This window comes from Somniosus microcephalus, chromosome 13 (assembly GCF_052327205.1).
Source record: "Somniosus microcephalus isolate GS21.2 chromosome 13, FLI_Smic_1.0, whole genome shotgun sequence".
Taxonomy (NCBI): domain Eukaryota; kingdom Metazoa; phylum Chordata; class Chondrichthyes; order Squaliformes; family Somniosidae; genus Somniosus; species Somniosus microcephalus.
In genome coordinates, this window is record NC_140999.1 from 115,658,967 (window position 1) to 115,683,894 (window position 24,928).

The 24,928-nt window shown below is 44.8% G+C and overlaps 1 protein-coding gene across 1 annotated transcript in view; it reads right to left on the reverse strand.

Moving 5' to 3' along the window:
* The window catches only part of cdh22 (cadherin 22), a 1,314,714-nt gene that overhangs the window by 905,740 nt on the left and 384,046 nt on the right, over positions 1-24,928 (reverse strand). Inside the window, exon 4 of the mRNA XM_086005235.1 lies at positions 17,874-18,041. Coding sequence (XP_085861361.1) covers positions 17,874-18,041 — 168 coding nt within the window. The remainder of the gene's footprint in view (positions 1-17,873; positions 18,042-24,928) is intronic.

The following is a 24,928-nucleotide window of genomic DNA, read 5'->3' on the forward strand; positions in this document are numbered from 1 at the left end:
GGGGTTCATGGTGTGTGTGTAGAAGAAGGGTTCACGCTGTGTGTAGAAGTGGGGTTCATGGTGTCACTAGAAGTGTGGTTCACAGTGTGTGTAGTAGTGGGATTCACGTTGTGTGTAGAAGTGGGGTTCACAATGTGTGTAGAAGTGGGGTTAATAGTGTGTGTAGAAGTGGGGTTCATAGTGTGTGTAGAAGTGTGGTTCATGTGTGTAGAAGTGGGGTTCACCATCTGTAGAAGTGGGGATCTCACGGTGTGTAGAAGTGGGGTTCATGGAGTGTGTAGAAGTGGGGCTCACAGTGTGTGTAGAAGTGAGGTTCATGGTGTGTGTCAAAGTGAGGTTCAGGGTGTGTGTAGAGGTGCGGTTCATGGTGTATGTAGAAGTGGGGTTTACGGTGTGTGTATAAGTAGGGTTCATGGTGCATGTGGAAGTAGGGTTCACAGTGTGTAGAAGTAGGATTCACAGTGTGTGTAGAAGTGGGGTTCATAGTGTGTGTAGAAGTGTGGTTCATGTGTGTAGAAGTGGGGTTCACCATCTGTAGAAGTGGGGATCTCACGGTGTGTAGAAGTGGGGTTCATGGAGTGTGTAGAAGTGGGGCTCACAGTGTGTGTAGAAGTGAGGTTCATGGTGTGTGTCAAAGTGAGGTTCAGGGTGTGTGTAGAGGTGCGGTTCATGGTGTATGTAGAAGTGGGGTTTACGGTGTGTGTATAAGTAGGGTTCATGGTGCATGTGGAAGTAGGGTTCACAGTGTGTAGAAGTAGGATTCACAGTGTGTGTGGAAGTGGGGTTCACGTTGTGTGCAAAAGTGGTGTTCACAGTGTGTGCAGAAGTGGGGATCATGCTGTGTGTAGTAGTGGGGTTCACAGTGTGTATAGAAGTGGGGTTCGGACTGTGTGTAGAAGTGGGTTTCATGTTGTGTGTAGAAGTGCTGTTCACAGTGGGTGTAGGAGTGGGGTTCACAGTGTGTGTAGAAATTGTGTTCACAGTGTGTGTAGAAGTGGTGTTCACAGTGTGTAGAAGTGGGGTTCACAGTGTGTGCAGATCGGAACAGAATGTTAAGCTGCGAGTTTGGTGAGTGAAGGAGTGAATCTTAAAAGTTTTTCTCTTTTTTAAATAAAATCTAGTCTTGTGTGCTTGCAATTAGCATTCAACTTAAATTTAAATTTACTGTTTCAAGTTTTAAGTTTCTTCCAGGCTTGGGCAGGGCTAAGCAAGCTTTGTGCTGGAGAGCAGGTGAGAGTAATTAATTAACTGGTCTAATCTGCTTCTGTAACTGTCAGAGAGCTCACTTATTTAAATCTCAGCAGTATAAATAAGAGAGGCTAGAGTACATTTTTTTATGGAGTGCAGATTGGAACAGAGTGTTAAGCTGTGAGTTTGGTGAGGGAGTGATTTTGGGGAGGGAGGTGTTCCTTTCTTTTTCTATCTTTGTCAGCTTCCAGCAGAGCAGGAGCTAAATAGCTGCACAAGAGGGGACAGAGAACCAGCGGGAGTTTGGGTCTGTGACATCCCCCAACTGCATCTGGAGAAAAATAAAAAGGTGACATCACAGGAAAAGGATAAGTGATTGGTTAGTGAGTATTTTGCTCACATTTCCTGGGCTTTAAAAGATAGAGAAATTATTAGTAATTGTAAGGTTTCATTAGTATTAGTTTACCAGCAGTAATAAATCTTATTACAGTAGGTGTAGTAGGGATTGTTAATTAATAAAAATAAATTAAGACTCCATAAAGATGGCAGGGCAGGTGATGTGTTGCGACTGCAGTATGTGGGAGCTCCTGGACGCCAGTGTGATCCAGGACGAACACGTCTGCGGTAAGTGTCTGCGGCATGAGGAGCTTCGGCTCAGAGTTGATGAGCTGGAGGCTGAGCTGTGGACACTGCATTGCATCAGGGAGGGGGAAAGTTACCTGGACACTTTATTCCAGGAGGCAGTCACACCCCTTAGGATAGGGTCTTCTGATTTGGTCAGGGACAGGAGGATGTGACTATGAGTGAGGCAGGTATGGGAACCCAGGAGGTAGAGGAGCCTCAGCCTTTGCAATTGTCCAACAGGTTTGAGGTTCTTGAGGCCTGTATGGATGAAAGTGGTAGTTGCAGGGTGGATGAGCAAACTGACCATGGCACTGAGGTACAGGAAGCCATTCAAGCAGGGGGAGTTAATAGGAATGTAGTGGTAATTGGGCACAGCATAGTCAGGGGGATAGATAGCGTTCTCTGTGGCCAAGAGCGAGAGTCCAGACTGCTGTGCTGCCTGCCTGATGCCAGGGTTTGGGACATCTGCTCTGGGCTAGAGAGGAACTTGCAGTGGGAGGGGGAAGAGACAGTTGTCGTGGTCCATGTAGGTAACAACGACATAGGTAGGACTAGGAAAGAGGTTCTGCTGAGAGTATGAGCAGCTAGGGGCTAAATTAAAAAGCAGAACCTCAAGGGTAATAATGTCTGCATTATTACCTGAGCCACGAGCAAATTGGCATAGGATAAATAAAACTAGAGAGACGAATGTGTGGCTCAAAGACTGGTGTGGGAGAAATGGGTTTCAATTCCTGGGGGACTGGTACCAGTACTGGGGAAAGTGGGATCTGTATCATTGGGAAGGTCTTCACCTGAATCGTGCTGGGACCAGTGTTCTGGCGAGTCGTATAACTAGGGTGGTGGAGAGGGCTTTAAACTAAATATTGGGGGCATGGGATCAAATTTGGGAAGATTCAAAGATTAGAGACAAGGCAATAGAGAAAGGTATTAATATGGGAATTGATAAACAGACCGTGACAGGAAGGGATAGAGAGTACAAATCTGAAATTACATCAACAGATAAGGCTAGAGGTTACAAAAATAATAAAAGGACAGAACTAAAGGCTCTGCATCTGAATGCACGTAGCATTTGAAACAAAACAGATGAACTGATAGCAAATAGAAATAAATAAACATGACCTGATGGCCATTACAGAAACATGGCTGCAGGATGACATAGATTGGGACCTGAATATTGAAGGGTACATGACATATAGGAAGGTGGGAAAAGGAGGAGGGGTGGCTCTGTTAATTAATGATGGTATTCGCACAATAGAGAGGGATGACCTAAGTTCAGGAAACCAGGATGTAGAAGCGGTTTGGGTAGAGATGAGAAATAATAAAGGCAAGAAATCACTGTTAGGGGAACAGTAACCACGTGGTAGGATGGAGTATAAAGGAAGAACTAATGGGAGCGTGTCAGAAGGGTACGGCAATAATCATGGGGGATTTTAATCTGCATATAGACTGGAAAAATCAGATGGGCAAAGGTAGCCTAGATGAGGAGTTCATGGAATGTTTTTGGGATAGTTTCTTACAACAGCACAGTGGCATAGTGGTTAGCACTGTTGCCTCACAGCGCCAGGGACCCGGGTTCGAATCCGGCCTCGGGCGACTGTCTGTGTGGAGTTTGCACATTCTCCCCGTGTTTGCGTGGGTTTCCTCCGGGTGCTCCGGTTTCCTCCCACAGTCCAAAGATGTGCGGGTTAGGATGATTGGCTATGATAAATTGACCCTTAGTGTTAGGGGAATTAAATACGTGGGGTTACGGGGATCGGGTGGGATATGTGTCGGTGCAGGCTCGATGGGCCGGAATGGCCTCTATCTGCACTGTGGGGTTTCTGTGATTCTGTGAACAGCACGTCCTGGAGCCAACCAGAGAGCAGGCTATACTAGACCTGGTATTGTGCAACGAGATAGGATTAATTATTGACTTCATAGTGAAGGTGCCCCTAGGTAGCAGTGGTCATAACATGATTGAATTTTACATTCAGTTTGAGAGAGAGAAGAGTGGGTCCAAGACTAGTATTTTAAACTTAAATAAGGGCAATTATGAAGGCATGAAAGCAGAGCTAGCTGAAGTGAACTGGCAAATTAGGTTAAGGGATAGGTCAATAGAGTTGCAGTGGCAGCCATTTAAGTGAATATTTCAGAATACACATAATATATACATTCCAACGAGAAATAAAAATTCCAAGGGGAGGACCCACCATCCGTGGTTAACTAAAAAAGTTAAAGATAGTATTTAACTGAAAGGAAAAAACATATAATTGCGCAAAGATGGGTGGCAGGTCAGAAGATGGGCCAGAATATTAAAAACAGCAAAGAATGACTAAAAGATTAAGAAGGAGAGAAAAATTAGACTACAAGAGAAAGCTAGCTAGAAATATAAAAACAGATAGTAAGAGTTTCTATAGATATTTAAAAAAAGAAAAGTTAACAAAGTTGGTCCTGTATAAAGTGAGTCTGGGGAATTAATGGAAAATAAGGTGATGGCAGCTGAATTGAACAGGTGTTTTCCATCTGTCTTCACTATAGAGGATACAAGTGACATCCCAGATATAGCTGTAAATCAGGAAATGGAAGGGAGGGAGGAACTCAAGAAAATTATAATCACCAAGGAAGTGGTACTGAGCAAATTGTTGGAGCTGCGGGCTGACAAGTCCCCGGGGCCTGATGGACTTCATCCTACAGTCTTAAAAGAAGTAACTAGTGAGATAGTTGATGCGTTGGTTTTAATTTTCCAAAATTCCCTAGATTCGGGGAAGGTTATAATAGATTGGAAAGTAGCAAAAAGGGAGAGAGACAGAAAGCAGGAAACTATAGGCCAGTTAGCTTAACATCTGTCCTAGGGAAGATGTTAGAAGCTATTATTAAAGACGTTATAGCAGGGCACTTAAAGTTCAAAGTAATCAGGCAGAGTCAACATGGTTTTGTGAAAGGGAAATCATGTTTAACCAATTTATTGAGGTCTTTGAGGAAGTAACATGTGCTGTGGATAAAGGGGAACCGGTGGATGTACTGTAATTAGATTTCCAGAAGGCATTTGAAAAGGTGCCACATCAAAGGTTATTGCAGAAAATAAAAGCTCATGGTGTAGGGGGTAACATATTGGCATGGATAGAAGATTAGCTAGCTAACAGGAAAGAGATAGTAGGTTTAAATGGGTCATTTTCTGATTGGCAAGATGTAACGAGTGGTGTGCCACAGGGATCAGTGCTAGGGCCTCAACTTTTTGCAATTTATATAAATGACTTGGGTGAAGGGACCAAAGGTATGGTTGCTAAATTTGCTGATGACACAAAGATAGGTAGGAAAGTAAATTGTGAAGAGGACATAAGGAGGCTACAAAGGGATATAGATAGGTTAAGTGAGTGGGCAAAGATCTGACAGATGGAGTATAATGTGGGAAAATGTGAAGTTGTCCATTTTGGCAGGAAGAATAAAAAAGAAGCATGTTATCTAAATGGTGAGAGATTGCAGAGCTCTGAGATGCAGAGGGATCTGGGTGTCCTAGTGTATGAATTTCAAAAGGTTACTATGCAGGTACAACAAGTAATTAGGAAAGCTAATAGAATGTTATTGTTTATTGCAAGGGGAATCAAATACAAAACTAGGGAGGTTATGCTTCAGTTGTACAGGGCATTGTGAGACCACATCTGGTAAATGCGTGGGAGGCAGTTCAGAGCAGGCTTACCAGATTAATACCTGGAATGGGCAGGTTGTCTTATGAGGAAAGGTTGGACAGGCTAGGCTTGTAACCGATGGAGTTTAGAAGAGTAAGAGGTAACTTGATTGAAACATATAAGATCCTGTGGGGTCTGGAGAGGGTGGATGTGGAGAGGATGTTTCCTCTTGTGGGAGAATCTAGAACTAGGGGTCACTGTTTAAAAATAAGGGGACGCCCATTTAAGACAGATGAGGAGAAATTTTTTCTGAGGGTCGTGAGTCTTTGGAACTCTCTTCCTCAGGGCGGTGGAAGCGGAGTCTTTGAATATTTTTAAGGTAGAGGTAGATAGATTCTTGGTAAGCAAGGGGGTGAAAAGTTATCGGGGGTAGGCGGGAATGTGGGGTAATCAGATCAGCCATGATCTTACTGAATGGTGGTGCAGGCTCGAAGGGCTGAGTGGCCTACTCCTGCTCCTAATTCATATGTTCGTATGGTGTGTGTAGAAGTGGGGTTCATGGTGTGTGTGTAGAAGTGGGGCTCACTGTGTAGAAGTGTGGTTCATGTTATGTGTAGAAGTGGGGTTCACGGTGTGTGTAGAAGTGGGGTTCACGATGTGTAGAAGTGGGGCTCAGTGTGTGGGCAGGTGTGGGCCTCGCGCCGTGTGGGCAGGCGTGGGCCTCGCGCTGTGTGGGATACACGGTGTGTAGATGTGTGGAAGTGGGGTTCAGTGTGTATAGAAGTGGGATTCACGGTATGTGCTGAAGTGGGGTTTACAATGTGTGTAGAAGTGTGGTTCAGTGTCTGGCAGTGGGGTCCGCAGTGCGCGTGTAAAAGTGCAGTGTGCGTGTACAAGTGGGGTCCGCGGTGCGCGTGTACAAGTGGGGTCCGCGGTGCGCGTGTACAAGTGGGGTCCGCGGTGCGCGTGTACAAGTGGGGTCCACGGTGTGCGTGTACAAGTGGGGTCCGCGGTGTGCGTGTACAAGTGGGGTCCGCGGTGTGCGTGTACAAGTGGGGTCCGCGGTGTGCGTGTACAAGTGGGGTCCGCGGTGTGCGTGTACAAGTGGGGTCCAATTTTGGAAGTGGGCTTCACGGTGTGGGCGGAAGTGGGGATCATGCTGTGAGCGTGATCTCATCATGAAGAAACGATTCATGAAATAACACTGGACGGCCAGCTGATGGCGCCGTACAAGGAGTATAAATAATCGGGCATGGGCCCACCTTGCCCAGGGACATTTTGTAAGACGGGAACTAGTGAAGGACAACTAGACCTCCATGTTTTGAAACAAGTTGATTAAAGTCTTGCTTTATACTCGAACCAAGTGTTGTAGTGTATGTACCTTTAAGAGGAACTATGTTTTTTTGAAGCCCCTGTGTGCTGTAGTACCGGTAGTGACCACTCCGGTATATAAGCCTGTATAGAGTCTTGTATAGTTAGTTCACCTCCAGACTTTGTTCAGTAAACACTTGTTAAATCAACTCCTGCATTCCGTGTCTCCATTAACACACGGATTCAACAAGTGTGTAGTGAGTTTTATTACATCACACGGTGTGTAGAAATGGGTTTCAAGGTGTGTTTAGAAGTGGGGTTCACAGCGTGTAGAAGTGGGGATCATGCTGTGTAGAAGTGGGGTTCACCGTGTATAGAAATGGGCCCCACTCACTGTAGAAGTGGGGCTCACTGTGTAGAAGTTAGGCTCACTGTGTGTAGGAGTGGTGTTCATGGTGCATGTAGACATGGGGTTCAGTGTGTGTAGAAATGGGGCTCACTGTGTAGAAGTTAGGCTCGCTGTGTAGAAATGGTGTTCATAGTGTGTGTGTAGAAGTGGGTTTTAGTGTGTGTAGAAGTGGGGTCCAAAATGTGTGTAGAAGTGGGGTTCACGGTGCGTGTAGACGTAGGGTTCACGGTGTGTGTAGATGTGGGGTTCAGTGTGTGTAGAAGTGGGGACCATGGAGTGTGTGTAGAAGTGGGGTTCACTGTTTGTAGAAGTGGGGTTCACAGTGTAGAAGTGGGGCTCACTGTGTGTGTAGCGGTGGGGCTCACTGTAGAAAAGGAGCTCACTGTGTAGAAGTGGGTCCATGGAGTGTGTAGAAGTGGGGTTTATGGGTGTGTAGAATGTGCACGGTAAAGACTGTTTATATTGAATAGTTGAATTCTTCTCCAAGCTCCGAATCTGCAAATGGCTCTGATAAGCCTAGGTTCTCCCTGATCTTGGCTTGCTGGGCTTTGCATTCTAAAGAACTGCACTGCAGTGGAGATCCAGTGCTGATTGTCACCTTGTACAAATCGCACAGTTGGAAATTATCCCAATTAGATAAATATGTTCTTTTAAAAAAACATATCATGTGTGAAATTTGTGTTCATGAAGCAATTAGATGTAAAGCAAGGAATTCCAGATCAGGTACAGCATAGTTAGATGTAAAGCAAAGCCCCCCTCTGCTCTGTCCCAACAGATTGCCTCAGTCTCAATCCCAGAAGAATCCCATTGTAAAAGTGTCCCGTTGCTCCCGTTTCCCACACCAGCCATCTTGTGGCCTCTGAGATTCCTAACTCAGTCCCAATTAGTATTGTAGTTCTGTCATGTCGGCCTTTGGAAATGAGTCTCAATCCAAGGGTTCAATCAACAAATGTTAAAGACTTGCCCTGTTTTCTGTGTAGAACAGTGTCGTAAGCCAGTTTTTTTTATGAATATAGTTACAATGTCGCCACTCAGAGCAGAGTCATGCTTCCCTCAGCGAGAGGAGGCTTTCACTGTATCAGTCTGAGTTGGCTTTAAACCCAGCTCACAGCGAAACAAGACAAAATCCTCACTTTTTTCAAAGAATCAGTTGGATGTAGCAGATCCTAATATTGAAGCCCTTAACCCATCAGTGTTAATTCTATGTTTGCAGGCGACTACAGTTCATGAGCGATGAAATTGTGGTTGAGTTATGCAAGGTTTTATATTCTTCAAAATGACAGTTTGGGATACCCAAGCCACCTCACTGACGTGTGGTCATCTCTTTGTACGGTGAGTGCGATTTTGACTCTGGTTTATTTTAGTTTTAGTTGTGTTACAGATAGGACAATGGGATGAGCGATTTCCAATCTGCTGGCTTCATATTGGTTATCCAGATGCCGATCAGGGCACAAGCCAGTGCAATTGCTTTACTTGAGATTTTTACTGCGGTCAATTTAAAATCTTAATATCCTACCAGTACACAATTTACAACCCCAATTTGCAAAGTCATTAAAATCTGCATGCAAAAATTACATTGAGTGGTAGTCGGACGTGGATTTGTGTCTGTAATTTGCCCGCAACAAATTCCATTGACTGGGAACTGACTTGAGACAAAATGCTGGCCCAAAAACACCGGTGAGCATCTTGGGTGTGCACCTCCTAGTGGACAGTGAGAACAGCAATCGCAATGGACACATAGGCAAAGATTTGCTTGTGGCAGGATAAATCGATAAGACTGTAAAAAAAATAAAAAAAATAAAGCATACGGGCTCCTTTGCTTTACAAATAGAGGCATAGAGCACAAAAGCAAGGAAGTTATGATGAACCATTATAAGTCAAAAGTTAGGCATCAGCTGGAGTATTGTATCCAATTCTGGGAATTACACTTTAGGAAAAATGTCAAGGCCTCAGAGGGTGCAGAGGAGATTTACCAGACTGATACCAGGGATGAGAGATTTCAGTTATACAGAGAGACTTGAGAAGCTAGGATTGTTCTCCTTTGTGCAGAGAAGATTATGGGGCGATTTACTAGAGGTGAGGTGTTTTGATAGAGTACAAAAATAATAACAACTTGCATTTATATAGCACCTTTAACATAGTAAAACGTCCCAAGTGCTTCACAGGAACATAATCAAACAAAATTTGACACCGTGGTACATATGAGATATTAGGGCAGTTGACAAAAAGCTTGGTCAGAGGTAGGTTTTAAGGAGCGTCTTAAAGGATGAATGAGAGGTAGCGAGGCGGAGAGGTTTAGAGGGAATTTCAGAGCTTAGGGCCTAGGCAACAGAAGGCACGACCACCGATGGTTGAGCGATTAAAATCAGGGATGCGGAAGAGGCCAGAATTGGAAGAACTTGTAGGGTTGTAGGGCTGGAGGAGGTTACAAAGATAGGGAGGGGTGATGCCATGGAGGGATTTGAATACAAGGATGATAATTTTAAAATCGAGGCGTTGCTCAATCGGGGGCCAGTGTATGTCAGCGAGTACAGGGGTGATGGGTGAACGGGACTTGGGTGCGAGTTAGGACATGGGCAGCAGAGTTTTAGATCAGTTTATGTTTATGGAGGGAGGAAGATGGGAGGCCTGCCAGAAGTATGTTGGAATAGTCAAGTCTAGATGTAACAAAGGGATGAATGAGATTTTCAGCAACAGATGAGCTGAGGCGTGGTGGTGTCGGGTGATGTTAGAGGTGGAAGTAGGCGGTCTTGGTGATGGAGCGGATATGTGGTCGGTAGCTCATCTCGGAGTCAAATAGAATGCCAAGGTTGCGAACAAGCAAGCTCAGCTTCAGACAGTTGCCAGGGAGAGGGATGGAGTTGATGGTTAGGGAACGGAGTTTTAGGTGGGGATCTGCTCATCTGGCTTCTGCTCATCCAGTACTGGCTGTCGGACAAGCAATGTGACAAATTAGGACAGTGGAGGGGTCAAGAGAGGTGGTGGTGAGGTAGAGCTAGGTGTCGTCAGCGTACATGTGGAATTTGATGTGTTTTCGGATAATATTGCCGAGGAGCAGCATGTAGATGAGAAATAGGAGGGGGCCAAGGATAGATCCTGGGGGGACTTCAGAGGTAACGGTGTGGGAGCAGGAAGAGAAGCCATTGCAGGTGATTCTCTGGCTATGATTAGATAGATGAGAATGAAACCAGGCGAGTGCAGTCCCCCCCCCACCCCCAGCTGGACAATGGAGGAAAGGCCTTGGAGGAGGGTGATGCGGTCAACCGTATCAAAAACTGCAGACAGGTCGAGAAGAATGAGGAGGTAAAGGGGAAAATCTGTTTTTAAACATCCCTAACAACAACAACAAGAATTTTATTGATGACTGAACCACATTAACTGCAAGCTGAGAAACAGGAATATAGAGGAACATTAACAGACACCTGTCAAACAAAGGCAGATGGCAACCAAGGACAAATCTTGGGATGCTATGGAATCAGAAGAACTGACTGGTACAGTTTTCAGATAAGAAACCACTGAGCAGTAACATGCACTGTGAAGTAACACCACTAAAATTTGAACCGCCCATGAACAACAAGGGCTGTAGGCAAGCCTGAAGGAACCGATCATTGAACTGTGCAGGTGAAAATCACAAAGGAAGTGTGGACACAAAGAATATAAGAACTTAACAATACCAAGCTCCTGCACTGCAGTCGGCTGGAATAGAAGGCTCCTAGTCTAACGGAAAGAAGGCGTCTAAAGATTCAACAGACTTTGGGTGATCGTCAGTCTGGCCAACTGGGGCACTTGAAGACTCCAGGACAGGTCTAGTTGTGTTTCTTATTTAATCCGTGTATTAGTGTTTAAATAAAGGTAATCTCTAAGAGATCCTGTGTATCCGTGTGTTTCTGTTAAGGTGAATTCAGGTCCACAAACCGCACTTTCACCCACTGTGGGAGGTGAAAGTCAGGATAATTCCTATCGTTTACCATGGTCACGGTCATATAGGATGTCATTTGTGACTTTGGTAAGGGCCGTTAATACAGTGGCTGGGCGGAAACCTGATTGAAGGGATTCAAACATAGAATTTCGGGAAAGATGGGTCATGGATTTGGGAGGTGACTTCAAGGACTTTGGACAGGAAAAGGAGGTTGGAGATGGAGCAGTAGTTTGCAAGGACAAAGGGATCAAGGGTTTTTTTTGAGGAGGAGGCTGATGCCAGCAGATTTGAAGGGAAGGGAGACGGTACCTGAGAAGAGAGAACCGTTAACAATATCAGCTAACATTGGGGCCTGAAAGAGAAGTTGCGTGGTCACAGTTTGGTGGGAATAGGGTTGATGGAGAAGGGGCTGGGTCTCGGGGGCAAGATGAGCTTAGAGAAGGCATAAGGGGGCGATAGGAGAGAAACTAGAGAAAAATGCGAGTTCAGGGCTAGGGCAGTGGTGAACATTAGGGGAAGTTTGGCCCGGTGGGCTAGGGGAAGGGAGGGAAGCAGCAGAGGCAGCTGAACGGATGGTCTCAATCTTAGAGACAAAGAGCTCCTTGTTGGAGGTGAGGGTGGAAGAGGAAGGAGAAAGGGGTTTAAGAAAACAGTTTGTAGTGAAGAGAAACCGGGGGTTACCTTTTCATTCCAGAATGATCCTGGTTTAGCAAGCTGTTATGGCAGAGGAGAGCAGGACCTGATAATGCTTTGTGGTCCAGCTAGATCTGGCGATGAATGGCTAAACCAACTGTCCATCATAAACATTCAAGTTTGTGGCTCTTTGGACTCCAGGGAGCGGATATGAGGGCTGTACCAGGAGGAATGACCAGGGTGAGAGAAAGTAATAGTTTTAATGGGGACTGGGGCATCAAAGAGGGAGGTGAGGGTGTGATGGAGCAGATCAGTAGCTGTAGAAATATCATGGTGAATGGAGGGTCAAAGGCCAGACAGTTGGAAATTTAAAAGTGCAGTTGTAAGTGAATTGGGGGAGTTTTTTACAGGGGTGGACACAGAAGGAAGGGGGATGTGAGTGGAGAGGGATACATGGATGTGATCAGAGATGGCCTTATTTGCGATTGACACGATGGGAGTAGCAAGGCCACGTGAGATGGCAAGGTCAAGATGATGGCTGTGAATATGGGATGGGGAGTTTATAAGGAGGGAGAGATTAAGGGAGGATAGGACAGCAGTGAACTTGGGAAAGAGAGCAAGATGAGTTGAGATGGAGGTTGAAATCATCAAGGATGAGAAGTCGCTCAGTGCAAAGGCTGAGGGAGGAAAGCATTGAAGATATCTGGGTGAGAAACTTGACATGATACTTGGGTGGGCGGTAAAGAACAAGGATTTTAAATGAGGCGAGAGGGGTGGAACAAGGTGAGTTGTTCAAAGGAGGAGAATGTGCCGGAGGAGTAGGGGGACAGACCAAGGTGTGATTTGGTGATAAGAGCCACACTGCCACCGCGACAGTCTGGGTGGGGCAAGTGATGGAATGTATAGCCAGGCGGGGAGGCTTCATTTAGGGTAAGGTGTCATCACCGCTCAGCCAGGTTTCCATCGAGGCTATGATGTAGATGCAATCATCCACAATAAGCTTATGGATGGCAAGGGCCTTGTTCACAAGTGAACAGATATTCTGGAGGGAGGGGCGGATGATAGCTGATCTGCTGGCAGAGTCCACAGGGTCATCACTGGGAGGGGTGATTGGGATGGGAAGGAGATTGGCAAGATTAGCCCCCAGCGGGCACACTGGGCGAGAGAGTAGGATGGGGCATTTGGGGTTGCTGCTTGTAAGGAGACAGCGATGAGTGCCTCAATGGGATCTACAGTGGATGCCAAGAGAGGCACAGAGGGAAGCTGTAGGCTTATGTAAGAGGAAGTCAAGCCTAGGACAGTGGCAGGAGAGTAGGAAAGTCGAGGAGTGCTGAAGGGTTGGGGTAAGCATTTGGGAGGGCAGAGTAACATAGAAACATAGAAGATAGGAGCAGGAGTAGGCCATTCGGCCCTTCGAGCCTGCTCCGCCATTCAATGAGATCATAGCTGATCATTTAAATTCAGTACCCTGTCCCTGCCTTCTCCCCATATTCCTTTAGCCTCAAGAAATATATCCAACTCTCTCTTGAATATATTTAATGAACTGGCCTCCACCGCCCTCTGTGGCAGAGAATTCCACAGGTTCACCACTCTCCTCCTCATTTCAGTCCTAAATGGCTTACCCCTTATCCTTAGACTATGACCCCTGGTTCTGGACTCCCCGGCCATCAGAAACATCCTTTCTGCATCTAGTCTGTCCAGACCTGACAGAATTTTATAGGGTTCGATGAGATCCCCTCTCAATCTTCTAAACTCCAGTGAGTATAAGCCCAATCGACACAATCTCTCCTCATACGTCATTCCTGCCATCCCAGGTATCAGCCTGGTGAATCTTCACTGCACTCCCTCCATGGCAAGAACGTCCTTCCACAGGTAAGCTGACCAAAACTGCACACAATACTCAAGGTGTGGTCTCACCAAGGCCCTGTACAACTGCAGCAAGACATCCTTGTTCTTGTACTCGAACCATCTTGCTACGAAGGCCAACATATCATTTGCCTTCTTAACCGCCTGCTGCACCTGCATGCTTACCTTCAGCGACTGGTGCACAATAACACCCAGGTCTCTTTGCACTTCCCCTTCTCCCAATCTATTGCCATTCAAATAATAATCTGCCTTCCTGCTTTTGCCACCAAAGTGGATAACCTCACATTTATCCACATTATAGTGCATTTGCCATGTTTCTGCCCAATCACCCAACCTGTCCAAATCATACTGGAGTTTCATGACATCCTCCTCACAGCTTACCCTCCCACCCAGCTTTGTGTCTTCTGCAAATTTGGAGATATTACGTCCAATTCCCTCGTCCAGATCATTAATATATATTGTGAACAGCTGGGGTCCTAGGACCGATCCTTGCGGTACCCCACTAGTCACTGCCTGCCACTCGGAAAATGACCCGTTTATTCCAACTCTTTGCTTTCTGTCCGCCAACCAGATCTCTATCCAAGTCAATACCTTGCCCCCAATCCCATGTGCCTTAATTTTGCACGCTAATCTCTTATGTGGGACCTTATCGAAAGCCTTCTGAAAGTCCAAATACACCACATCCACTGGTTCTCCCTTATCTATTTTACCAGTTACATCCTCAAAAAATTCCAGTAGATTAGTCAAGCATGATTTACCTTTTGTAAATCCATGTTGACTTTGTCCGATCCTGTCACTGCTTTCCAAGTACTCTGCTATTACATCTTTTATAATAGACTACAGCATTTTCCCCACTACTGATGTCAGGCTTACCGGTCTATAATTCCCCGCTTTTTCTCTACCACCTTTTTTGAATAGTGGGGTAACATTAGCTACCCTCCAATCCATGGGTACTGTTCCAGAGTCTATCGAGTTCTGGAAGATGACCAGCAATGCATCTACTATCTCTAGGGCCACTTCCTTAAGTACCCTGGGATGTAGACCATCAGGCCCTGGGGATTTATCGGCCTTCAGTCCCATCAATTTTCCGAACACCATTTCCCTACAAATACTGATTTCCTTCAGTTCCTCCCTCTCATTAGACCCTATGTTCCCTGGCATCTCTGGGAGGTTATTTGTGTCCTCCTTTGTGAAGACAGAACCAAAGTATGTATTTAGTTGGTCTGCCATTTCCTTGTTTCTCATTATAAATTCCCCTGATTCTGACTGTAAGGGACCTACGCTTGACTTCACCAATCTTTTTCTCTTCACATATGTATAAAAGCTTTTACAGTCAGTTTTTATGTCCCCTGCTAGCTTACTCTCATATTCCATTTTCCCTTTCTTAATTAATCCCTTTGTCCTCCTTTGTTGACTCCTAAACTGCTCCCAATCCTCAGGATTATTGCTTTTTCTAGCCAATTTATATGTCCTCTCCTTGGATCTTATGCTATCCCTAATTTCCCTTGTTAGCCATGGTTGAGTCACCTTTTTTGTTTTATTGTTATGCCAAACTGGGATGAACAAATTCTGTAGCTCATCCATTCGGTCTTTGAATGTTTGCCATTGCCTATCCACCGTCAACCCTTTGAGTGCCATTCCCCAATCAATCCTACCCAACTCACTCTTCAGACCATCGTAGTTTCCTTTATTTAAATTGAGGACCCTTGTCTCTGAGTCAACTACTTCATTCTCCATCTTAATGAAGAATTCGATCATATTATGATCGCTTCGACCCAAGGGGCCTCGTACAACAAGATTGCTAATTAATCCTTTCTCGTTACATAATACCCAGTCTAAGATGGCCTGACCTCTGGTTGGTTCCTCGACATATTGGTCCAGGAAACCATCCCGTAAACACTCCAGGAATTCCTCCTCCCCAGTATTGTTACTAATTTGGTTGGCCCAATCTATATGTAGATTAAAGTCACCCATGATGACTGCTGTGCCCTTATTGCACGCTTCTTTAATTTCCCTTTTAATGCCATCCCCAACCTCCACCTTACTGTTTGGAGGTCTATATACCACTCCCACTAATGTTTTATTCCTCTTAGTATTTCTCAATTCTACCCATACAGATTCCACATCATCAGAGCTAATATCCTTCATTACAATTGTATTAATCCCTTCTTTAACCAGTAAAGCTGCCCCACCTCCCTTTCCTTTTTGCCTATCTTTCCTAAATATCGAATACCCCTGGATGTTGAGTTCCCAGTCTTGGCCATCCTTGAGCCACGTTTCCGTAATCCCAACCAAATCATATTCGTTTACCTCTATTTGCGCAGCCAATTCATCCACCTTATTACAAATGCTCCTCGCATTAAGACACAAAGCCTTCAGGCTTGTTTTTTTAATGTTCTTAGACCTATTAGAATTATTATTTACTGTGGCCACGTTTGATTTAAACCGTTGATTTCTCTGACTGCCACTTTTGTTTTTCTCCTTCCTATCTTTTGCTTTTATCCCTGTTTTCCTTTCCTCTGTCTCCCTGCTCAGGTTCCCAACCCCCTGCCATTTTAGTTTAAATCCCCCAAACAGTGCTAGCAAACCTCCCCGCAAGGATATCTGTCCCGCTCTGGTTCAGGTGCAACCCGCCCGACTTGTACAAGTCCCACCTTCCCCAGAAGCAGGCCCAGTGATCCAGGAAACTAAAGCCCTCCCTCCTGCACCAACTCATTAGCCACGCATTCATCTGCTCTATCCTCCTATTCTTATACTCACTAGCACGTGGCACCGGGAGTAATCCAGATATTACAACCTTTGAGGTCCTACTCTTTAATCTGCTACCTAGCTCCCTAAATTCTTGCTGCAGGACCTCATCCCTCTTCCTACCTATGTCGTTGGTCCCAATGTGAACCACGACCTCTGCCTGTTCACCCCACCCCCCTTCAGGATGCCCTGCAGCCGTTCAGTGACATCCTTCACCCTGGCACCAGGGAGGCAACAAACCATCCTGGAGCCATGTCTATGGCCACAGAAATGCCTATCTGTTCCCCTTACGATAGAATCCCCTACCACTATTGCTCTCCCACTCTTTTTCCTCCCTTCCTGAGCAGCAGAAGCACCCCTGGTGCCAGGAAGTTGGCTGCTGCTGCCTTCCCCTGGTGAGTTATCCCCCTCAACAGTATCCAAACTGGTATACCTGTTTGAAAGTGGGATGGCCACAGGGGTCCCCTGCACTACCTGCCTGCTTCTATTGCTCCGCCTGGTGGTCACACATTTCCCTTCTGCTTGTGCAGCCCTACCCTGCGGCGTGACCAACTCATCAAACGTGTAATCCACGACCCTCTCAGCATCGTGAATGCTCCACAACCCATCCATCTGCAGCTCCAGCACCTCCATACGGCCCGTTAGTAGCTGCAGCTGGATGCATTTCTGGCACATGCGGTCGTCAGGGACACTGGCAGTGTCCCTGAATTCCCACATAGAGCAAGAGGAGCATAACACAGGGCTGGGCTCTCCTGGCATGACTTACCCCTTTAATTAATTTAAATTAATTCAATACCACCAGTTAAAGGTGTACCTGAGAGGAGAGAAATGAAAGGAGGCATGATGACTGGAGAGAAGGGTCTAGTAGTGGTAAAAAGAAAAGAAGATAAAGTGAGGGGGAGTAAAAGTGGAAATAGGAGTGATGGGCTTGGGTCCAGCACATCAGCCAAAATGTGCACACGAATGGGCACAGGGAAACTCAAGTTACATAGACATGGTTACATAGCAAGTTTAGGATAGATATGTCCTGCTAATAAATGGGGAGTAGAGAGGAGACAATAGGAGGGTATCCAGAGTAGATAAGCAAAAGCTATTTCCACTGGCAAGAGGGTTGGTAACCAGAGGACACAGATTTAAGATAATTGGCAAAAGAACCAGGGGGGAGATGAAACAATTTTTTTTATGCAGCGAATTGTTATGATCTGGAATGAACTGTCTGGAAGGGTGGTGGAAGCAGATTCAATAGTAATTTTCAAAAGGGAATTGGATATATACTTGAAAATTTTGCAGGGCAGTAGGGAAAGAGCAGGATGGTGGGACTAATTGGATAACTTTTTCAAATAGCCAGCACAGGCAAGATGGGCCCGAACAACCTCCTTCTGTGCTGTATGATTCTATAACTGAGCAGGTTTCCCCTCTATTTCCTCCAATGGACAGAATATATGGGCAGAAGGAAACCTAGAGGTGAGGAAAGGGGAAAATACAACAACATCTGTTTATATGCTAGAAATTCTCTCCACACCACAGGGTTTACATAGCTTTGTCATTGGTAAGAGAGATGATATCTTACTCTGGTTGAATCGAGGAGGGTTATCATTGATGTCCGTGATGGTGATGGTGACGGTAGTCGATCCGGACAATCCACCCAGTTGTCCTGCCATGTCCTTGGCCTGAATTACCAAGACGTATTGGTCCTTCTTTTCACGGTCCAGGTTGGCTACAGCGGTTCGGATTATTCCTGTACAAAGCACAGAGAAGGGGGAAAAGGATAAATTCCCTACTTTGTAGTGTCTTCATTCTTCAAATGATAGGAATCTTTCACACAATATAGCAACTTAGCCATGTTTGATGGCTTCTGGGAAATGTAGCAGTACATTTACATTGTCTTTTAATTGTGACATTATACTGGGTCGATTAACATAAACTCCTATTGCCATGTGTATAAAGCACCAAGACCTGCACAACAGCACTCCACGATGTAGGAAATCAATCTATCCTATTCATCTGAACATACTTCACAAACTACAGGAGCCATACCGAAGTAGCATGGAATCTGGGAGGAGGGAGCTTCATGTTGAGGGGACCCAGCCCAGGAAAGATCTGTCAGAAACATTGTTTTGTTCATTTGCCAAACTTGAACAGTGTTCTTTAGTAAACATCTAGCTACTTTGCAAATATTGTCAATCGGGACCTGACTAAGTGATGTCCCGCGAGTGGCTGTGGAGTGAAGAGAATGGCCCAAATCTGGACCTCTAGCTTTCTTTTCAGACAGACAGTAGCAGTAAAGAATGCATGCTCCCAACACTGTGCTAACTGCTGTCTGTCACTGATTTGCCAAGGACATTTATTTTGCCATAAAACCGAAGTAGCTGCCAGAATTCCTAAACTCCTGGATTTTGTGAACTTCAAAAAGAAAGCCGATTAAGCAGCACCATGATGAAATGCGCACTTCGACTCAGCTTGTTGCACCCGCAGATAAAATGAGGGAATAACAACAACAACAACTTGTATTTATATAGCACCTTTAACGTAGTAAAACATCCCAAGGCACTGCACAGGAGTATTTTAAGACAAAAAAATTGACACCGATCCACAAGGATAAATTAGGGCAGGTGACCAAAAGCTTGGTCAAAGCGGTAGGTTTTAAGGAGCGTCTTTAAGGAGCGTCTTAAAGGAGGAGAGGTAGCGAGGCGGAGAGCTTTAGACAGGGAATTCCAGAGCTTAGGGCATAGGCAACAGAAGGCACGGCCACCACAGAACAATTCCCAGATTTAAATGAAACTGGGAAAGTAGCTGGGGAAAGAAGGCTGAGATATTCCTAAGGACAGCTTTGTCTTTATGCCAAATCAAATAAGGCAGGTGTCCAACTATAGCTTGCAGTTCAATAACTCTGTCCTAATTGGAGAGATTTAATTATCAGTTGTTGAGGTGTGTGGAGCTTGGTGATATTCAGATAAGACTGTTGATAAATTTTAAAATGCACCTCAAGTGTCAGAAAGTTTCTGCATCATCACCTTTGTACCTGAAGGTTCGTTTCAATTTTCTCTGTGGGCTACAAGTGATTGGATTTCTCAGTGAAACATTTTGTAACCTTCATTGCTTTTTAGGAGGGAGAGTGTGTGTGTGTGTTCAGTGTAAAGAATGACTATGTTTTCTTCAGGTCAGGGATGAGACAGGTTTGATAGGATACATAACCCTGACTGACTGCTTCACTGGTTACCATAATTCAGTAACATTCATCTCTTTTCACACACATACGCTCACGCACACACTCACTCACTCGCACACATTTCACACACACCAACCACAAACACCTCACACACAAATGCCACACGTGCACACAGACATCACAACACACCCTCCATTTCCCAGACATGCTATCTCAATGAGAATGGAAAATTAGTGTTAATTATTAAATTAGTGCTAACTATTTCACAGCATGTGAACCCTGTAGTCCTATTGGAAACACAACTATTGCTGAGATTAAGCTGCTCAAACTCAGTAATCCTGAAATGGCGTCAACCATTTGATGTGAACCTGGATTTGAGAACATACCAGAGGATGCTTGACCCCCATATAAATGTACCTCAACAAAGGGTCAACAACTTCCAGGGAAGAGAAAATTGGTGAAGAAATTAAACAAGCACATGATATTGCCGCTTTGTACTCACCCTGACTTAGAATCATACAGCACAGAAAGAGGCCATTCAGCCCATCGAGCCTGTGCTGGTTCTTTGAAAGACCCATCCAATTAGTCCCGCTCCCCTGCTCTTTCTGCAATCGCCCTGCAAATCAGGCATATATCCAATTCCTTTTTAAATATTACTATTAGATCTGCTTCCTCCACCCTTTTAGGCAGTGCACTCCAAATCATAACAACTCGCTGTGTAAAAGAAGTGCACCTCATCTCCCCTCTGGAACACAGGAACTTCATCCTTGTGGAGCAGCAGTCACCCTTTCAGAATGAGGTATGTTAAATGGCCTCATACAATGTGAGTCTCACTCCAAACAGGCAAGACGTGCTCGATTTCTTCATGTTTCCCACTGCTCGGTATTTAGCTATTATAGAATCATAGGAATTTCTGCATAGAAGGAGGGCATTTGGCCAACCGTGTCTGCACTAGTGCTAAATCCACATTGGAGCTATGACAAGGCTCTGTCAGCCCTGGCTCGGTGTTCGCACTCTCGCCTCTGAGTCAGACAGCCATGGGTTCAAAGTGCCCAATCCAGAGACTTGAGCACATAATCTAGGCTGACGCTCCAGTGCAGTACTGCGGGACTGCTGCACTGTCGGAGGTGCTGTCTTTCAGATGAGATGTTAAACAGAGGACCTGTCTGCTCTCTCAGGTGGGCGTAAAAAATCCCATGGCACTATTCAAAGAAGAGCAAATGTGTTCTCCCTGGTGTCCTTGTCAATATTTATCCCTCAACCAACACCTAAAAACAGATTCTCTGGTCATTATCACATTGGTGTTTGTGGGATCTTACTGTGTGCAAATGGGCTGCTGTGTTTCTTACATTATAACAATGACTACACTTCAAAAGCACTAATTGGCTATAAAGTGCTTTAGCATGTCTTGAGGTTATGAAAGGCGCTTTATAAATGCAAGTCTTTTTTTCTATACTTGAATCCTATTTCCTTTTATTTTAAAATAATCAAATTGTAATCAGTGATGAAGCAGTTAAGATGCTCACGCCAAAAGCCTGTGTCCATGGTTTAAAGTTCCGATGCTGTTTGATAGCTTGCCAACACAGACCCAATAATTGAATCTGCAAATGCAGATTGAATGATTGAATGAAGGGGCTCAGTTTGTGCTGTTGGACACTTCTGTGGCTGTGGTATTAATTAGATTTTGCTTGAGCACACGCACATTATATAGACTTACGTGTTAGACATGTGAACGTACACGTGTGCAGAGGGGAAATTCTTTTTGCATTGTTTTCAATAAAATGTTAGATCTGTCATGAGTAGGTGGTGTGGCATTTGCCAGTGGCATAGGGCAGGGAATTAGAAAAGACAGGGGTGTGATGATGAGTGCATTGAGAGCAGGAGGATTTTCTTTGTGAGGCAACCATCCTTTATGCTGAGAAAGGGCATCCGCGGACGGACAGTTGGGCTATTTGCGAATGCCCGTGAAATTCTTATACCTACTTTTACCAGTGTGAGTTTAAATGAACATAAAAATAATTTTTTTTCAATCATTTAAACATTAAAAAAGCTGTACAATAAGATAAGGTTATTTTTAGCCCCATTAAAACATTTAAATTTATTTTTCAAAAAATAAAATTTTTGTTTTAAATATTTAATTAAATGGCATTTTAATTATTTTAAACATGTAATTTTTAAAAATTTATTCGATGTGTACATGTATTTGTTGGAGTATTCCCACTCATGCTTATGGGGATTCCATACGGAATCTCCATAAGCATGAATGGGAATTCCCTTCTGTCATTCGTTGGGCCGGACAATGTGATCTCACGGGTGATTGAAACCGCCTGCGCCCCGGGAAACGTGGGCCTCTACCCGTGCTTACCCAGAGGGAGCCAGGAGCGTGAGTCGCCATGGATCCCGAGGCCCAGGTAGGCGCAGATCTTCTTTGCGGATCGGAGGCATTTCCCCACGGGTAGCCTCCGACCGCAAATTCAGGGCCAATATTTAGTTGACTTACCATGGCTCAGTGGGTAGCACTCTTGCCTCTGAGTCAGAAGGTCATGCGTTCAGGTCTCACTCTAAATACTTGAGCACATAATCGAGGCTGATACTCCAGTGCAGCCCTGAGGGAGCTCTTCCCTGACAGAGTGCCATCTTTCAGATGGAACCGAAGACCCATCTGCCCTCTTAGGTGGATTTAAACAATCCCATGTTACCATTTTGAAGAAGAGCAATGAAGTTCTCCCTGGTGTCTTGGCCAATATTTATTCCCTCAACCTACATCACTAACAACAGATTATTGGGTAATTCTCTCATTGCTGTTTGTGAGAGGTTGCTGTGCATAAATTGGCTGCCATGTTCCCTTACATTACATAGACATAGACACAGACATAGAAGATAGGAGCAGGATTAGGCCATTTGGCCCCTTGAGCCTGCTCCGCCATTTAATGAGATCATGGCTGATCATCCAAATTCAGTACCCTGTCCCTGCTTTCTCCCCATATCCCTTGATCCCTTTAGCCTTAAGAAATATATCTAACTCCTTTTTGAATGTATTTAATGAATTGGCCTCAACTGCCTTCTGTGGTAGATAATTCCACTGGTTCACCACTCTCTGGGTGAAGAAATTCCTCCTCATCTCAGTCCTAAATGGCTTACCCCTTATCCTTAGCCTGTGACCCCTGGTTCTGGACTCTCCCGCCATCGGGAACATCCTTCCTGCATCTAGTCTGTCTAGTCCTGTTAGAATTTTATAAGTTTCAATGAGATCCCCTCTCATTCTTCTAAACTCTAGCGAACATAAGCTTAATTGACCCAATCTCTCCTCATATGTCATTCCTGTCATCCCAGGTATCAGTCTGGTGAATCTTCGCTGCACTCCCTCCATGGCAAGAGCATCCTTCCTCAGATAAGGCGACCAAAACTGCACAAAATACTCAAGGTGTGGTCTCGCCAAGGCCCTGTAGAACTGCAGCAAGACATCCTTGCTCCTGTACTCATCCTCTCGCTATGAAGGCCAACATACCATTTGCCTTCTTAACCGCCTGCTGCACCTGCATGCTTACTTTCAGCGACTGGTGCACAAGGACACCCAGGTCTTGTTGCACTTCCCCTTTTCCCAATCTATTGCTATTTAGATAATAATCTGCCTTCCTGCTTTTGCCACCAAAGTGGATAACCTCGCATTTATCCACATTATACTACATCTCCCATGCATCTGCCCAATCACCCAACCTGTCCAAATCATCCTCCTCACAACACATACGCCCACCCAGCTTTGTGTCGCCTGCAAACTTGGAGATATTACATCTAGATCCCTCGTCTAGATCATTAATATATATTGTGAATAGCTGGGGTCCTAGCACCGATCCCTGCGGTATCCCACTAGTCATTGCCTGCCACTCGGAAAAAGACCCGTTTATTCCAACTCTTTGCTTACTGTCTGCCAACCAGTTCTCTATCCAAGTCAGTACTTTACCCCCAATCCCATGTGCTTTAACTTTGCACGCTAATCTCTTATGCGGGACCTTATTGAAAGCCTTCTGAAAGTCCAAATACACCACATCCACTGGTTCTCCCTTATCTATTCTACCAGTCACATCCTCAAAAAATTCCAGTAGATTAGTCAAGCATGATTTACTTTTTGTAAATCCATGTTGACTTTGTCTGATCCTGTCGCTGTTTTCCAAGTGCTCTGCTATTACATCTTTTATAATGGACTCTAGCATTTTCCCCACTACCAATGTCAGGCTTACCGGTCTATAATTCCCCATTTTCTCTCTACCACCTTTTTTAAATAGTGGGGTTACATTAGCTACCCTCCAATACATGGGAACTGTTCCAGAGTCTATAGAATTTTGGAAGATGACCAGCAATGCATCTACTATTTCCAGGGCCACTTCCTTAAGTACCCTAGGATGTAGATTATCAGGCCCTGGGGATTTATCGGCCTTTAATCCTGTCAATTTCCCTACAAATGATTTCATTCAGTTCCTTCCTCTCATTAGAACCTATGTTCCCCGACATCTCTGGGAGGTTATTTGTGTCCTCCTTTGTGAAGACAGAACCAAAGTATGTATTTAACTGGTCTGCCATTTCTTTGTTCCCCATTATAAATTCCCCTGATTCTGACTGCAAGAGACCTACGCTTGACTTCACCAATCTTTTTCTCTTCACATATCTATAAAAGCTTTTACAGTCAGTTTTTATGTTCCCTGAAAACTTACTCTCATACTCTATTTCCCCCCTCTTAGTTAATCCCTTTGTCCTCCTTTGCTGAATCCTAAACTGCTCCCTATCCTCAGTGACTACACTTCAAAAGTACTTCATTGGCTGTAAAGTACTTTGGGACATCCTGAGGGCGTGAAAGGTGCGATATAAATGAAAGTTCTTTATTTCATTTTTTACATTGGCCAATAAAGGTCAGAGTTCAGACTGTTTTAAGGCAGCAATCAAGTACACTGAATTGGGCCTTTTCTAGCATAAGCCACAAAATGGACGTCCTTACGGAAGCCGAGCAAAGTTATTAGCCTCTAAAGCCCCTAAAGTCAGTGGGAATCAGTGTAATTCATCAAGTTGTCATAAAATCACAATAATCTCAATGGAAAACACAATAAACTCGATTGATAATTTTCTTAGAGCCCCTGACTCTAAGGAATGTCACTAACACCATGCAAAAGGTATGGTCCTACTGAACAGGAATGCAAGCACGATACAATAGCAGGAATGCTCACCTGTGGCTCTGTATGCTCCATTGGCATTCTTTTAACATGAGCCTTTTTTTAAATATTCATTCTCAGGTTGAGGACGCTGCTGGCAAGGCCGGCATTTATTGGCCATCCCTAATTGCACTTGAGAAGGAGGTGGGCCTTCTTCTTGAACCGCTGCTGTCCGTGTGGTGAAGGTACTCCCACAGTGCTGTTAAGTAGGGAGTTTAGGATTTTGGCCCAGCGAAGATCTAGGAACGGCGATAT